General features: G+C 47.5%; 1 protein-coding gene across 6 annotated transcripts in view; it reads right to left on the bottom strand.

Moving 5' to 3' along the window:
- Positions 1-246: 246 nt before the first annotated feature.
- The window catches only part of C2CD3 (C2 domain containing 3 centriole elongation regulator), an 86,486-nt gene continuing 68,656 nt past the window's right edge, over positions 247-18,076 (bottom strand). For 5 of the 6 annotated variants that reach the window (XM_084842350.1, XM_084842351.1, XM_084842352.1 and 2 more), the window contains 4 exons: positions 16,844-17,052; positions 13,323-14,343; positions 11,095-11,206; positions 247-1,894 (listed from right to left, as the gene is read on the bottom strand). In XM_084842350.1, coding sequence (XP_084698476.1) covers positions 1,733-1,894; positions 11,095-11,206; positions 13,323-14,343; positions 16,844-17,052 — 1,504 coding nt within the window. In that variant the 3' untranslated portion in view covers positions 247-1,732. The remainder of the gene's footprint in view (positions 1,895-11,094; positions 11,207-13,322; positions 14,344-16,843; positions 17,053-18,076) is intronic. The other variant, XM_084842356.1, reaches the window with a different exon arrangement.

Below are 18,076 nucleotides of genomic sequence, written 5' to 3'. Positions count from 1 at the left end.
TTGGCCACTGTGGGAACAGAACGCTGGACTGGACAGTGCTTTGGTCAGATCCTGCAGGGCTCTTCTGATGCTATGTCCTTAACAGGACAGAAAACAGACCTTTGTGGATCCCCCTCGTCCTCCAACTTCCCAGGACGGTGATTTCCTGCCCCAGGCCATCTACTGTTCCCACCAGGACGTTTCAGCATTATATGAGTGACCACTGCATGAAACATTATATACTTATTAAAGTAATAGGCTTGAGGTCACAAAAATAGAAATGCCACTTTATTGTAGAAAAGAGTATCACAACTGTAAAAATCACAAAAACCCTTTACAAATAAATTAGCATGGTTTCTATTTGGGACTGTAACTTTTCAAGCCCTAACGCGTTTTTTTAATGACTTTAAATTAGTATTATTGATGCAAATACAAGAATTTATATCCACAAAATCACATACATTTAACAAAAAAGCACAACCTGGTCATCAGTATATTCACATGTGTAATGTGCACAGGTCGCTTTGATGTGCACCTGCAAACAGAGGATGGTCTTTTCTGTCCAGTGCTGGAGAAATTTCCACAATTGCAGAGCATTTCACAACACTGGAGAGAATGGAGCAGCTTCTGACCACAAAAAAATATTCCAAGTTCATCACAGCCCCCATAGAGCATTAGTCCGAAGCCAGCATCCTGACGTTGTCCAGGGTATCCAAGTAAACATCAGACATGTGGTTAAGGTGGAGACCGCAGTCCTGAGCAAAGGCTTTCCCCCCCCCTTCAGGCTTGGAACCCTGCCTTGTGTTGCGCAAGGGTAAGAAAAGCAAAACAACCACGCTAGACTTTTATCTCCTACATCGTTTCTGCCTGGAAAAGAGTTTTTATATGAACTGGTATTTTCCCACTGCTTGGTTTGAAAAAAGCAAAAAAGAAATCCAGGTTTGTTTGTTTTTTTAAGAACTACTGATAGATTAGATGTAGGGAGAGGGGGTGACTGGGAGATGGTATTGTTGAAATGAAAAGGAAGTAAACGTGTTTGTCCAGGGCCCTGAAGCAAGAGGGGAAGGTGGGTCTGGCTGTGTGGAGAAGGTGCCACTGCAGCTCCACTGGGGACATGGTAGGTGCTACTGCCGCAGCGCTCCTTTCCACCAGACTGACGAGCCCTGGGCCATGCTGTAGCCCCTCTTCCAACGATCACTGACCTTTGGAGAGGTGGTTTCGCGCTGCTTCTGCGGGACTCCTCCTGGATGGTCGAGGGCCTTTCATCGTACTTGGCCATATGGGAAGGAGGGGCATTGCTGCAGCATCCACACCGCAAGAGTAACGGAAGAACCCAGGATACGAGGAGGAGCCGAATGTGGTAAGGGGTGGGGACAGGATGGAGTCCAGAGCCAAACTCAAGACAGGTGTCTGTTTAGTTGTTGTTGCTGTTGCCCATAATCTAATTACCTGGCTTATCCAACTAACTCCTTCTCAGAGAGATGGACAGATGGATATCCCACGTGGATCAGGAAAAGAGGGCGTGTTGCGACTTTGGTGTGCAGTAACTGACCCGCCTCTCTCTCGTACATCAGGTACAGAACTTCCACACAAACCAAGAAGACTTGTGCAGGTATGAGAATCACTTCTGGTTTGGGCTGCTGGCTCTGTGCTTCCCACAGCTCAGGGAAGCTGGTATTTACAGCGAGTCCCAGCTGCTGCACTTGCTGGAAGTTTCAAAGTTTCAGCCAGTGCTGCTGAGCCGCCTCTGTGCCTAGTTTCTCTGCTGTGGTTTTTTGGAGAACTGCACGGAAAATATTCTAGCAATCCTTTTTGTTTCCTCTTCTGACAGCTCAGCTGGCATCAGGCTCAGCTTGTGACGGTTCTGCCGTCGGTAAGGGATTCCCCTAACAGCAGCAGCAGCACCACTTCCAGTCTGAAACAGAAAAAAGAAAGTCAAACTTCTGCTCAGGACACAAGGGTCAGCTCTGTAATGTGGCAAACCATTTTTAAAAAATTGCTTCAGCTTTAAGTGCATTTCAAGCAAAATCATTTCCTTCTGTCTGAGTTGCACTGTCAAGCAGAGTAACTTTGAAAATAAAGAGATCCAAGGTGATAAGGGGCTCCTGACTGGTCTCTTCAAAGATTTGCTACACAGTCCTACAAAGTCTGTTCTTGCTGCATTTTCTTCCACTGAAGGATTCCTCCCTCCATTCCACTTATATTCCACAACAATTCTACATCTCATCCCAACAGAACTGGGGCTTATTGTAGAAGATGTAGCTTTGCTGCTCTGTCCCCCGCACTCCACCCACCCCCACTTTAAAAATACAGGGAGCTGGATGTGAGGTCCTGCACAACAAGAGGGGGAAACGCATCTTTCAGTTCCTGATCTGAAGTGGCTCTCCCAGGACTGTACATATTTGGTGCATTTCCCCTCTGCTGTCAAAAATGACTGGGGTGGGGGAGGTAGGAAGCAGATTCATAAGACTTTTTCACAGCAGAAGTGGCAGGACCATTCCCATTGCCCAGAAAGGGAGGTAAAGCTGCGCAGCCTTCAAAGGACTTACCTTGCCAAAAGGAGAGGCGGTACAGGATTGGGTGGGGGAACCTGCTGTTGCTTGCCACCTTTGTGGCTGCTGTTTTTAAAAAGCCAAATGAACTTTGGCTGTGGGGTAGGGCCTCATTGCCCCTTCCCATGAACTGCAGAAGCAGAATTGTGCCAACATATGCAATCATAGATTGTTGTTGATGTAGTATAGCAGCTGAGAGAGCTGGAAAGTTCCCAGTTCAAATCTCAGCCACCCATGAGCCAGCAAGGCACCCTAGGAACATAGGAAGCTGACTGGTACAGAGTGAGACTGCTGGCCCAGTATTGTCAACACTGACTGGCAGGGGCTCTCCAGGGCTTCAGGAAGGATTCTTCTCTAGCCCTACTTCAGGATGCCAGGGATTGAACCTGGAACCTTCTGGATGCAAAGCGTGTGCTCTACCACTGCGCTATGGCCCCATCCTGAGGCAAGCTACTTTCTTAGCCTCAGTGGCTACCCTCATACCCACGCTGACTTACAGTAAATAATTCGTTTTAACGTTTTATATCCTACCTGTCAGATTTGGTGGACTGCAAGGAGGTCAAATTAGTCAATCCTAAAGGAAATCAACCCTGAGTGCTCATTGGAAGGACAGAGACTGAAGCTGAAGCTCAAATATTTTGGCCACCTAATGCAAAGAGAAAACTCCCTGGAAAAGACCCTGATGCTGGGAAAGATTGAAGGCAACAGGAGAAGGGGGCGGCAGAGGATGAGATGGCTAGATAGCATCACCGATGCAATGAATATGGACTTGAGCACGCTCCGGGAGAGAGCGCAGGACAGGAAGGCCTGGCGTGCTGTGGTCCATGGGGTCACAAAGAGTCGGACACGACTGAATGACTGAACAACAACGACACACAAGACAGCTAATGTTAACAAGGTTTAAAAAGCACACCCCCAAACAATAAAAACAATTAAATAAACTGAGAAGGTGGTAGTTAAAACGACAAAGTGAAAAAAAGAGGGCCGGGCAAAATCCCAGAAAAGGTTGGGTTAGAAGTGTGCCAAAGCAGACATGCTTTCGTATGGTGATGGAATACCAACAGAGAGGGGGGCAGACAAGACTCCTGGAACAGGGAGTCCCCAGGGCTGGGGCTGCGGCCAAAGAGGCCCTGCTACCTCAGTGGAAGAGCCCCTGCTCTCGTGCTGAGGCCCTTCTGGGCAGGGCTGGGAAAGACGCCCATCTGAAACCCTGCAGGGAGGCTGCCAGGCAGCGAGTAGATCAGCCTTCCTCAAGCTGGCACCCTCCATGCTGGCTGAGTATGATGGGAGTTGTAGTCCCAACACATCTGGGGGGCACCAGGTTGGAGAAGGCTGGTGTAGTTAATACGAAGCTAGATGGCCAATGGCCTGACTTGGTATCAGGTGACTTCTTCTTCTGTCCCTCCCTCACAACACAGGAAAGGGCATCTGCTGCAGCAACCTCCGTGGATGGGCAGGGCCATGGCTGTAAGGATTATTTATTTTATTACTAATGTTTATATACTGCCTTATTTGCTAAAAAGTCATCAAGGCTTTTAAACAAATAACTGAAGAACAATTTAAATCGAAGAATAATTTACGACAATAAAACTTTAACACATTAAAAAGAACACTGAAATCCGTACATTAAAGCTATGTTATTTAAAAGGGTAAATTAAAAAGATGGGTCTTCACACCCTTTCAAGAAGCCAAGAGATATGACAAGAGGATAATGCACGTGAAACACTTTTATCACTCAAACAAGGCTACACAAATGCTAGTATTTGCTTAAGTTGTATTATTTATGCTGGTGGAAGAATCCAGCTGTTCTCAACACAGATTTGGGTTGCCTTGGTGAAAAATCTGGATGTTTTAAAAATGCAGAGGGCGAAACAGCCCTGGCTGCATCATGTGCCTCCCCGAATCCTTGGGAAGGTGAGGCAGGCAGCCCGAAACAAACTCAGGAGTGGAAGTCAAGCTCAGCTCTGCAGCGGCTGGTGTCAGCCTCTCCGTCTCCTGCAAAGCATGGAGGCAGCCGGGCTTCTGGTCACAAGCTAAACATAAATGAGCAGCCGGCTGTCTCACCTTTCACCTGCTTAGCAGGCCTGCTGCTGCTCTCTCAAACTTGCATGCTTGGACCTGAGGAAGCGTCACTGGCTTCTGGAATAGCCTGCCTAGGGAAATGGGGCATTCTTAGCCCGGTTAACAGCAGCCAAGCAAACCTGCTTTTAAATCTTGTCTTGATTCTGCAGGTTTAAGCGTCTTCCATCCCCGCCCTCCTCCCGCCCCCCCCGCCCCCCTGCCCACACTTCATCTGCTGCTTCCTTGGACCAAAAGGTTCAACGTCTGAATAAAATGGCAGTCAAATGTGTGCCATATATTTCATGCACATATTTGGTCCTGTTTAGTACAAGGATTTGGCCCTGCAGCTCCGATTTATGGGTACACCTCTGCACGTATGTCCTGCATAAAGCACTTCCCGGCTTTCTCCATCAGCCTCACCCACCCCTGCCACCTGAGGCTGCAGAACTGGCATCTCCGCGTAGCCTTTCTTGGCAGGCTCCTGGTGGCCCCTTCATAGCTTCCGGTGGGATTACAGAGATGCCCCTCTCACCCTCACAATGATCCAGTCTTTTGCTCGTAGTCACAGACCTAAAGGGCCTTTCCACATGACTGTGGGAAACGCTCCACTAACTTCCCCCTTTTTATTCGGGCACACATCCCATGGTTAGGGGAGTGCAGGAAGTGCTCTTGGAGCAGCCATGTTTAGTGGCCTTATTGGCCAGTTCCAAACGTTGCAACAGGTCCTGAGCTTTTGCCAAAAGGATGGTTAAAAATCCAAAGAAATGACATTGGCATTATGCTTATACGCCTTCTGTTTAAATATCAGTATGGACACTGAAGTGCTGACAGTGCTCTTTAGCTTGCTAAGATGGCAGCTGATTCTCTCTCGGTGCCGTTGTCCCAGGCAACAGCTGAAAATGATAACGTTACAGAAAGTGCAACCAGCTTGAGCCAGCTCGGGGCTCGTGTCATCCACCTCTGTACAGCTTTAGTCAGCAAGCGATGTGGGATACACAAATGAGAAGTGCGAGCTCAGGTTTTTCCGGAAAGCCCCGTCGCTGCAGGGGTCTCCCACGTTTCCGCATCTTGACATGCCAGAGAATTGTTTAGCATGTCTCCTATTTCAGCACCGGAGCCCCGAATTGAGCTGGAGCTGAACTGACAGGATCCAGCTTGTTACAGAAGGGCGTTGACTCCTGTTTCTGGGTCATTTAAAAATATGTGAGTTGGCTGGCCTCCAGTGTGGGCAGCTGCCTGGGACTCTAAGGCTGCAATTCACAGCAGTCCAATGGACTTTTAACAGGATTGCTCTAGAGTAAATCAGTGCAAGTGTTGCGATTGTGAGGAATTCCAAAAGGGCAGCTGCATGAGCCTCTTGCAGCTGAAACCAGGAGCCCCAAGGCATCTGAGACTTGCCCATTTAATGTGGCATGGGGAGTGTTCAGACACAAGAGCCTACTGGGTTCAGCTGGGGCGGAGGGGAAAGCAGTTTTCAAGAGTCAAGGTGAAAATGGGACAAATTGAAAGCAGAAGGTCCCTATATACACACATTCATCAACTGAAGCTGAATGGGCTTCACTCAGTTAGGGGTCTACAAGCCCCTGGACAGGCCCAGGCACACCAGCATTGCAGGCTGGGGCTCGATTTCTCTGATTCCACCTGTGGGATAACGATCATCAGTAGCAACTTCACTCAAGCAGATCTCTACGTCACAGGGAAAGAAGTGGGATCAAATCTGATTTGATGAAAATGAGAGTCCAAGAATTGAGGCTCTACTGAGCACTAGGTAGCAGGATCTATATAACACCCAATCTTCCCTGCAGGACAAGGAGGGCGCATGACGGCCACCTTATACTACAGAAGAACTATTTACCACAGTGCTGCTGCACCAACTCCACTCCTTTCAGTGGTGACTGGCACCAGCTGCCTTCCAGTCTGAAAGGCAAGAGCGTTTTCGCATGCCAAGCAAATTAAGAACACCCAAATGCATAACATTCAGAGCACCAGATGGCAGATTTTTCCAGCAGTTGCCACTTACACCCCACCCCACCCCACCCCACCTCCACTCTAAAGTGGCAAATTCCCTGGACGCTGCCATTGCATAGTTTCCAGAACACCATTTGAAATCATGTCATGTTTGCCCCATTTCTGGCCAAAGGAAAGCACCTGGCCAGGTTCAGCCTAGGACAGAAGTATGAAGGCTGGTTAACACTTGCCCTGGCCGGCTCATCCTTTTCAGGGATGACTGCCAAAAGCAACCACAAGGGACCCGTGGATTTAGACCAGCAGCTTCCAAGCCTGCTTGGGGACTCTTGCAAATCCTCTCACCCTATGATCTGCATCCCCCTCTGGCAGTCAGAGTGACGGGTGCTGCTCAGCAGCAGAGCACAGGCTTGGCGTGCAGAAGGAGCCATGTTTGGTTCTCCAGTTAATGGCATCTCCAGTTAATGGATCTTGGGAAAGAGCCAAGGCAAAACAGCCACAGGCAACACACCTGACCTGGCTGAGGGGTGAAGACATAGAGAAGTGGCTCAGCGATGGAAGAAAGCTATCTGCTGTGCACCACAGGTGAGACGGGCAAGTCCATTCACACCCAGCCCCACATGCACAGGAGCCCTGGGAAAAGCAAGGAATGCGAGCCTGCTCCCTCACCTGCCTACTGCCTGCCCACCTTTTGTCACTGCTGGGACCAGGGCAAAGGGAGGCCCACAGGTCCCTGTAATGCCTGGAGGAACATAGGAAGGTGCCTTATAGCAGGTCAGACTATTTCTCCATCCAGCCCATCTGCATGCAAAGCATGTGTTCCATCAAAGCGCTCACAAGTGAAGAGCAGCCGCAGTCAGGCACCCACCCTTGTGCCTGGATTCGCCCCTCCCTCCTGCTACCAGCTGCCACTGCTGAGGACTTCAGAGGAGATGGAAGCGGCAGCCCTTCCACTGTGTTTAGATCCAACTCCATGACCTGCTGAACTTTGCCACTAAGAATCTAGCGCCCGAATTTGCTTTTTTTCCACCGCTTTCCCAATCCCCTTTCCTTTTGTGTCATGTCTTCTAGATTGTAAGCCTGTGGGCAGGGGCTGTCTTACTTCTTATCTTTGTAAGCCGCTCTGACAGCCATTTTGGCTAACGGGTGGGATAAGAATGCTATAGCAACAACAGTAAATATGATCTCTCACTTAAAATCATTTGGGGCAAGAAGTTCATGTGTCCTGGGGCTTGTTTGGGTGGGGGACCAGATGGATTAACAAGGCTGTCGGAGGAAAGGTTGTTGCAATGACAAGATCGAAAAGTACTCCTAAGGATATTTGTAATATAGTTTGACTTCTGAAGTTAAAAAAAGAATCAGCTGAGAACCTGCCCCTCCTTCCAGCCAAATCTGCCGAGAATGGAAATTTGCTTTCAATTCTAGTCGCAGCTTCTACATATTCTTTTTTTTTTAAATAGAAGTGATCATGTGCTGGCAGGGAATTGGGTGGCAGCCATGAAGGTGGCAGCTTGTATGAGGCTGGGGGGTTCTATCTAAACAGCGTGAGGGAGACAGAAACCAGGAACTGTAGGGAAGGGACAACATACATGCAGATATCAGATCCACCCTTTGGCGTGCTGGGTGCTGTGTGGGACACAGAGGGGACCTGACCCACACACAGAGGTTTGCAATCTATATGAAACATATGAGACTGGGGGTGAAGGAACAGAGGAGGAAGAGAGAGAAGAGAGGAGGTCAGGTGAACTTCAGCGTTTCCTGGACTAAGCAAGGGACCTGAAAATACACACATCATCTCTCTAGAATCTTGCAAACTGCAGGTACTGTTTTTAAAGCTTTTCTTCCTGGACCTCTTGCCTTGCCCATGAACTCTCAAGACTCTACATTAATATAATTTTTTTCTCCTTCCCAGAAAAACAGGAGGAAGAAATGAGAGACTGTGTTTGGTCTCCCCTGGTCTCAAAGCTGGAGCCCTGTTCTGAGATAACTGGGAGGCACACTGAAGATTTTCTAAGCACTGTGTGTTAGAGATAGCAAGCAACTCTGCTTGCATCTGATGTAATAACTCCTGGAAGATCAGGAAGCTTAGAGGACCAAGAAGATTGAATGAGAAGCATGGCTTGTGGGGAAGGAATTCACCTTAACAAAGCTGGAGCTGTGACATTCCCACATTGTAGCACATTGATGGCAACCTTGGCAGATGGGGTGGCCATGGTCCTAACAGTAGGTGTTTTAAATTATTGTTAACACATTTGAGCTCTGCTTTGGCTCAATGGAAGGGAAAGTGCTTAGTGAACAGAAGGGCCAGGTTTTTTTTCCAGTGGGGGCCAAAGAAGTGATGTGGACTTGCCATACATACATATCCTGTTGATTATGTTACGAATTCATTTTACAAAAACAATGAATTTGGGGAACTGGAAAACTTTCCTTGGAAAAATATAACTGGAATACTGGAAGTGTGCTGTGCCTCAAGGGTTCCCTCTGAGGACCTCTTGTGAGAATACAGGGCTTTGGTTTCTGTGTCCCCCCCCCCCCCCACACACACAAAGAGGACTTCCTGCATCCAGGGCAAGATGCAAATACCATTACCTTGAAAAATCCTAACTTAAGCCCTTGCATGGTGGCTTAGTAGTCAGTGTGATGCTCTATGGATTGGAAGAACAAAGTTAGAATCCCACCATGGGTAGAAGGAACCATTTACAGAGCTGGATGAGACCCATCTGGCCCCTTCCAATTCAATGATTCTACACGTTTACTTTCCGAGTCCTGACCTTTTCTCTGGGACCACTCTCACCATTTTAAAATGCAGAAACCCTTACAAGGAAAATTCTGTGGCCATCTCATTTAATAGCAGATCCTGCTCATTACCTCAGGGTCATAAGGTTCTATCTCTGGTTTTACACAAACAAGATGTTCCCTCTTTTGCAAATGTTCTTTATAGATTGTTTCCCTCCATAGGTCAAAGGGACGGGGAAACCAATTAGACTTGCTCCATTAGACTTGCTCCTGCTGGGAATGGCAGCCAATAAGTCACTTGCCCAGTGAAATCTACACCAGGCCCTTGGATTTATGGGGTTGATGTAAACAACATTCTGCGCCAGACTATAAAAAACCAAAACACCTGATGCTTTAAGGAAAATTCTTCTAAAGAAGCCCGCATTCCCTTTCAAAGGAAGCAACAGGAAATAAGTTCCCTTATGCACTTATAAATGAACAACCCAATGTCCCCTGCCATATTTTGCATGAACATTGATTCCTTCTAAGACGTTACTGTTCCCTCTGCTTTAACAGTCTGTCTCAGCCTTCGTTCTCAGCTTTCTGCTGTAACTTCATTTGTTAAGCCTACATCTCCTGCCAACTCCTGAAAATTCAAGAGCAACGTACAAGCCTCTAGAAGTGCCTGCTCCAATTCCACTCACCTATCCCTAATCCACAGACCTCCCGCCTCAAGTTTCAATCCAGAAAGCCATCCATGCCTTGATATGTGCACCAGAAGCAAGACTGTTGTGATGACGGCTGTTCAGAACCTGCCACTGTGCAAATAAGCAAGTCCCCTGGAGCCCACACACAGCTACGCGCCAGTGCCATCACAGTTGCAAAGGCTGGTTCAGACCTCAGAAGCAGGGCTCTGCATATTCTTCAACAGCCCCTCCCCAAACTCTCTCTCTCACTCCACCCCACACCACCATAATGTAATATTCAGGGTCAAGAAAACGCTAACATTTGCAACACCAGATGATGCAAATCAAGCCAATTTAGCAGGGGGCTACTTAATCCAGCATCCAGTTTCCCACAGTGGCCATTCAGATGCCCCAGGATGCTCACAAGCAGGACAAGAAGGCTTGTTCTGCAGAAACTGGTACACAGAAAAATATTGCCTCTGTGCATGGTCTGCTGAGTTATCACAGCCGACAGCTGTTAGCAGACCTATTTGCACACATCGGTTTATTTTGCATGATTCATCTTCTTTTTGTTAATTACAGGAAGGGTAATTATATTAAAATAATGTTTTAATGTATAATTTTACTATTTTAAATTGTACCATTGTACATCGCCCAGAGTGGCCGGGTGACCGGCCAGATGGGCGACTAAGAAATTTAATAAATAAATACATACATACATAAAAGGCAAATAGCTATTTATGGCACCTCCTCCTGGACCAACAGAAACCCTGTGTGCTCTCCCACTCCGCCATGCTTTCTAGAATTCACCCAATCATTCAAGCCCATCTCCTGGGCATTTCTTGTAAAAAAATATTCCCAGGATGCTGTGCCCGACACTGAATCTTGTGCCCGACACTGAACTCCAGGCTTGTGTGGTGTGACAGTGGAATTGCTGAATGTTCACAGTCCTGCCGGTAAGGTCCTCAACGGTTCTGGCTTGGCATACCTTGGAGAGCCCCTTTCCCTTGGCAGACCATGTATAAACTGTGTTTACTTGGAAGCCAACCTCATAATTTTCAGGACCCCCCCCACGGCTTCATGCTCATGCTTAAAGGAAAGGCAGGAAGGAAAGCACAAAAAGCTGCCATACTTACTTTACTAGCAGCAGCCAATGGAGGTGGAGAAGAAGAAACACTGAGCAGTCTCATGGAGGCTTCCAGATGTTGTGGGGGAAGGAAGAAGTTGGGGACCACAACAGGGTTGGATCTGAAGGGCAGAGTCAAGGAAGAAACTCTGACACAGGTTATTGCTCTTGCAGGTTAATGTGCTGTGGTATGTGCATTTGTCAGGCTCAACCAATGTCCTGCGAAAACCCTCCTGGAAAAGAAAGGAGGTTGTGTAGCTGCTGTGTGCGCTGCACTAGGCCTGCTGGTACAAGGTGGCCACTTGATGTACAATTTGGTGTGAATTTGCACTTGTTAGTAAGCTTGCACTTTCCTCCTTTCTGGAGCTGAACATGGCTGCTTACTGTTTGGGGTTTAAAGCCAGACCAGTGTGCTCTCTATTAGTCCACCATGGTCTATACACCAGTAATTCCCTAATCAACTACATAAAGCTCCTGTTAACCCTACAGCTATAGAGGCCATTGGCTGTATCTCTGCATGATCTACTGCTCTGGCCTGGACTCCTTTCAGCCAGCTTCTGCTGTGGCATTTCTGCTCTCTCTCTGCACTGAATCATTCAGATACTCCTAAGGCAGAGCAGAGATGCAGCAGAATTACCCACCCTCAGAGAAGGATGCCGGTTGTGACTGCATGAGTCCCTCCTCATCAGGAGGCAGGCCCGGAACAGGACCTCCTGCAGAAGGGGGGTCAGCACCACTGAAGGTCATAATTCTTACACTAACTAAGAGAACCTTTGGCTGAGCAGCTCCCAAAATGGCTGCACAGTTTCTGACAACTTGGGGAAGCACTGCCCCCGCCCCTTCACTGGACTACATTCCTCCCTCATGTGGGGGGTCACTGTGTAAACTCCCAGTTCCCTCCTCCATCAGTTATAAGAGTGCTGTGCCTCCAGTTTAAGACTATTTGTCCCTCTAGCCTAGCCCTGTCTGCTCTGATTGGTGGAAGTTCAGGCAGACAAAGGGCTTTCCCAACTCCTGTGACCTGATCCTTTCTTCTACCTGTTCCTTGAACCCGAGACCTTCTACAGGGAAAGCAGGTGCTCTACCTAGGTGAAGATGCCTGTGCAACCTGAGCATAAACAATTGCCTTACACGGGGTCCACACAGGCCAATATTGCCATCTCCCACTGGCAGCCATTCTCTAGAGTCTCTGGTTCTGCTACTGAGATCATTTTACTGGGCAACAATGATGGCTGAACTCAGGACCTTCTGCATACACAGCATATGCTCTCCCTTGAGCTATGGGCCCCATACATACTTCTAGATGCAGAACTTGGCATCATCATCATCACAACAACAACAACAACAACAAATACTACCTTGGCCCTTTCTTCTGGCAATCACCATGGCAGCAAAGGTTGACACTGTTTGAAAGAAAACTACAATCTTGATGTTAAGATTGCTGTGAAGATGGGCTTATGGAATATTTAAGACCTCCAGAGAGAAGGCTCCTTGGGTGGGGGAATCTTAAGGGTACTGGGAACCTGTTCTGGATGGGATCCAAGTATTATGGTCCAGCTTTAACCTGAGGCCATTTGGCAGTGTGGACCAATTTTATTACCTGCAAGTATCTGCAATACTGAGGACACACGGCTCTACCTCAACGAAGTGTTAAAATGTAACTTATGTAAGGTGGGTTTGTCTCATGCTACAGAATGCCTCTCTCCCAATGAACACAAAGGCAAGATTTAATGAAAACTGGTAAGTGGAACGGATGGCTGTTGCTACCCATAACAAACAGGCACTAAAGTTGTTTTTGAGTGAACACAGAGATAGCGTTTGAAAGAAGACACACAAGGTTAGCCAGAGACTTATGACATCAGCTTTAACCTGGACCTGTAGCACAATTACATTCAGATTTGGGGGATGTACTGTCCCCCTTCTAACCTGGTGCAGAGGTAGTGAACCAGCCCTCACCTCTGACATCTTGTCCCATGGCACCTTTTCTGCCATAGCCTCCAGTCCCTCATGTTTTCTACTGATACAGCACACATGGATGGATGTCTATTAGGTGATAAAGCCATTTCCACTAGTGGATATCACACCACACTGTGTGGCACGGAGGGCCCTAGAGAGCATCTGCCTTCTCCTGGCCACAGCAAGATGGGGTCAAGTGAAAGGAAGGCTCCACGTGGAAGAGTTGCATTATTTATTCAGTGACGAGGGCATTTGCTCAGTTGACTAGATGAAAAAGGATACAGCACTACACTGGGCGTCAGAGGCTTATCAGACTCCTCAGCTGGGCCGTCGTGACTCTCATCAGAGCAGCTTTCAGTGTGTTGCACAGCATCCAGAGATTCAGGGCAATGCTGGTACCTCTCACCACTGGAATTTATTCCTTCCTCAGTTTGGGGGTTGCCACGTGAATCTGCTCTTCCCTCCTCCATCTCTGGAGCAACAGCCTTAGCTGTGGCAAAGTCTCCACCAGCACTACATGGAATAAATGGCCTCCTACAAGCCCCTTTGCCCTGGATTTCCCATGCTGCTTCCTGATCTGTCCTTTGCTTTTCTATAGGCCTGTCTTTTGCCTGATCTACAGTTGAGATGGGTGCACGTTGAAACAGCTCTTCTGAACTACTTTCAAGGTCTTGTCTTCTGACACATTCGTCACCCCCTTCTTCTCTAGAGGGACCATTTCTGGATCTAGCAGTACAGGGTGTGCTCTGAGGGTCTTCTTGGGTTATGCTGGACAAGGAGCTGCTTCTGATACTACCCTCTTCAAGTAAAGGCTCAGCAGTCCCCAAAAGCTGCTCAGCATTCCTTATCACCATCACCTCTTGACCAGCCCCCAGCTCCGGTTCAGAGATAATGCTGGACCAGGGACTGGTTTTGTCTGTTATGGTGGTGATTTCATTCAGTGTTCTTGGCTCTATGATGTCCTCTTCATACTCTTCCTCACTGTGGGATGGAGCAGCATCTTCCTCTCTCTGGCTGCCATGTGCAGATAAAGGAGCGTCTCTTTGGGAGTTGGCATGGCCAAGGAATTCATACAGCATACCATTTCCATGAGGGGAGGTTCCAAGAGGGAATAAAGGCTCTTGGTCAACACAAGCACTTGAAGGTTCATTCCTCAGGAGAATTTTGGGCACCTCAGTCCTAGCAGCTCCCTCCTTCTGGTCCAGAACACCATGAAGGGTGCAATCAGCACTCGGACATCTGTTACCATATTCATGAGGACCTGAAGATTCCCCGGCATTTCTCATTATATTGTTCTGCAGGTCTGATGAAGGAACACAATTTAGATGCATCACTCCCAAAATAAAGAAAAACGGGGAAAAAAACAAAAATGTGTGTGTGGGCGGGGTGGGGTGGGGAGCTGATATTTCAGCATTCATGCATGGGCCAATAACACCACTGCCATTTATGTGGCACTAAAATGCAAAGCATGAGTAGAAGAATGACATTTGTGTAGCTGGTTGGTTTGAAAAGAAGGAGCCACCCTTGGGGATGAGCGGCTCCTTCCAACCCCTCCCTGAAGTAACCCCCTTCCTCCATTATTTTGCCAGGATTAATCATGGTTTAGCTCAGCGTTACCAAAAGTTCAGATAGCTATGGCACACTTCGTTTTCTGAAGTAGAGCTGTAAGTACACTATATTCTTAACACCTATATTTACTTCTGAGTGTGAAAGCAAAAGGATTTACCCATTTCCCGTATGCTTTTGCAGGGTGCTCTTCTGGACATGCCTCTTGATTAGAAAGTGGCAAGGCCAGAGCAACACATCATGCAGAGACAAGCAGCCTCCTCTGCTGCATCACTATATCGGGAGTGGCTGAACAATCCAATTGGACCCCATGCAAAACCATGGAAGATTATCCACCCTTTGGAAGAGGCTGGCTCCCCCCACCCCCTCTTCACCAGTCAATTATCAGTCTGTGACCTCTGATACCACTGCTGTCCTGTCAGCCTAACACAGATTATAACGTCTCCAGGCAAAATAAAATCTCCTTGCCCCTGAATCACTGCAGTCCAAGAGAACTGGAATTCAGAAGGAACAACTTCCAGATTCGAAGGTGTAGCTTGCAGGCACCTCTGTGGAGTACTGGGCCTAGAACATCTTCGAGATGAACCATGTTTAAGCAGTCGGGAGTAGGATTTTTCATAATCTTGAGCCCTTTATCTTGCCTATGCCTGCTCAAACTTGCATTTAGACCTTGATACTGGGCAAGCTGCGACCAAAGAGAGCCAAGCACACTTTTTATATATATTGGGCTGAGAAAGAAAATAACAATATGTTGCAGTGAAAAGGAAATTAAGCACAAATGCCACCCATTTGCTTGAGAACAGGAAATGCAAAGTCTGGTTGCCTAGGAAGCTGCCCAGCAATATTGTACCACCCAGCCATGTCAAAATGTATTTAAAGGAGAAGGAAAGTCTCTGTTTAGTCACTAGGTGAAACCTCACTTCCTCTGTGCATTATAAAACTGGCATGCATCCAGCTGAGAGCAAGATTAAAAGGAAAATGAAAAGGCCATGGGGAAAAAAACAAGCGCCTGAAGTGAGATCTGAGGACGAGATGTGATGGTAACACATTGTAGTAGCCAAAAAAACAAAACAAAAAAAACAGTAAGGGAAAGAGCATTAAGGGTAATTTCCAAAGTAACTTTGTTCCAACGTAGGAATTCATTTCTGATTGGGAAAAGCAGCACAGGGGGCAGGATTGGGAGAAGATTTTAGAGAAGACTACATAATTCAACCCCTTCATGGATCACTGCCTTGTTGTGGCGAAGGGGCTTGCGTAACTCAGTGAAGAAGAAGAAGCTGAGGTTGATCGGTTCTATGAAGACCTACAACAGCTTCTAGAACTAACACCAAAAAAAGATGTCCTCTTCATCATAGGGGATTGGAATGCTAAAGTAGGAAGTCAAGAAATCACCGGGATAACAGGCAGGCATCAAATCAGTCCATCCTAAAGGAAATCAGCCCTGAGTGCTCATTGGAAGGACAGATAATGAAGCTGAAGCTCCAATATTTTGGCCACCTAATGGGAAGAGAAAACTCCCTGGAAAAGACCCTGATGCTGGGAAAGACTGAAGGCAAAAGGAGAAGGGGACGGCAGAGGATGAGATGGCTAGATAGCATCATGGATGCAATGAATATGAACTTGAGCACGCTCCGGGAGAGAGCGCAGGACAGGAAGGCCTGGCGTGCTATGGTCCATGGGGTCACGAAGAGTCGGACACGACTGAACGACTGAACAACAACAACATAATTCAAAAACAAGCAGTCCCACATTAACGGAGGTGAGGGAGAAACAGTGGAAGAGGTAGAAAACCAGGAATAACAGTATGGTGATCAAGGTGTGGGGGGCTTGCAAATTACAGGTAAGGCTTTGCCAACTCTCAATGCCCATTTCTCCCCTCTCAGTCACCTTCTTGGGGTAGATTTGGCAGCAACAGTAAGGGGGAAGGGCAGAGACTTCTCTACCTGATTGCAAATTGGTCTTGTGCATCCCCACGCCACCACGGTCAGTTGTGCTTTTTCCCCCATACCACACAGAGCTTCAACCTGCACAGGTTCATCCATCACTCCCCCCGCCCCCTGCTTTTCCTCAGTCCTTCCTGAGCCCTCTGCCAGGCTTCTCCCTGTGACTGGAGCAGTCTTCTCTCTGTCTGTCAAGCCACCTCCCTGTCCTCCTCCAAAGCCCGTCTGAGGAATGCCAGCTTAATAACTCCGAGGAAAGGCACTTTCTCCACTCCCCTCAAATGGTTCCCAACTCACCAACAATCAGGCTGCTGACTTGAGAAACCAGACGATTGGACTTCTCCAACAGATGGCATCCTTCTAAGTCTACCGCCTTGGAGGTAGGACTTTGGTTACTGGCATCAAAACCACGCATATCTCCACGGGGAGCACCCATGTCAGGGAAAGACCTGGTTAGCTTTTGATGGAAGTACCTCTGAATCTCATCCAGCTCACTCAGGTTTTTTCTGGAAGAGACGTCAAGGACAAAATAGATTTATATCACACTGACTGGAGCCTGCTGTGCAGTACTGGATAAGCAGATGTAAACAGTCCTCATAACATATTCTCTTTTCCACTTCTTCAGCAAAGCGTTTTGCAAAATTCTTAATTCTAGCCAGGACTCAACAGGGCTAAAAAGCTCCAGAACCTATCTGCAATGCCAGGAATTAACTACAAATCCTGTGAAATAATAACAGAGTACCTCTTTGCCCCTGAATAATCACAGAGAACTAGAATCAGAGGCAGCATGCCTCTGAAGACCACTTCCTGGGGAACAACATTAGGAGAGGGGTATTTTTATTTATTTATTTACAGCATTTGTATTCTGCTTCACATCCAAACAGATTCGAGAAGCGAACAACAAGAGATAAAATGAACAAAAGATAAAAAGAATGAAACATATTAAAATTATTCTTTAAACAATAGAGGGCCACTAAAGAGAGGCTCCCCTTCATGGATCACTGCCTTGTTGTGGCGAAGGGGCTTGCGTAACTCAGCGAAGCCATAAGCTATGCCGTGCAGGGCCACCCAAGACGGACAGGTCATGGCAGAGAGTTCTGACAAAATGTGGTCCACTGGAGAAGGAAATGGCAACCCACTCCAGTATTCTTGCCAAGGAAACCCCATGGAACGTATCACAAGGCTAAAAGAGATGACGCCGGAAGATGAGCCCCTCAGGTCGGAAGGTGTCCAATATACTACTGGGGAAGAGCAGAGGGTATTTCCAAGTAGCGCCAGAAAGAGTGAAGCGGCTGGGCCAAACCCGAAAGGACACTCAGCTGTGGATGTGTCTGGTGGTGAAAAGAAAATCCGATGCTGTAAAGAACAATATTGTTTAGGAACCTGGAATGTCAGATCAATGAATCAAGGTAAGCTGGAGGTGGTCAGACATGAGATGGCAAGATTGAACATCGACATCTTGGGAATAAGCGAACTAAAATGGACAGGCATGGGCGAATTTAATTCAGGTGACCATCATATCTATTACTG

Source organism: Heloderma suspectum, chromosome 3 (assembly GCF_057233095.1).
Source record: "Heloderma suspectum isolate Gila_16-S chromosome 3, 16-S_ref, whole genome shotgun sequence".
NCBI classification, from domain to species: Eukaryota; Metazoa; Chordata; class Lepidosauria; order Squamata; family Helodermatidae; genus Heloderma; species Heloderma suspectum.
The sequence above is the reverse complement of the archived record's forward strand: the minus strand, read 5'-3'. Positions and strand labels throughout refer to the sequence as shown.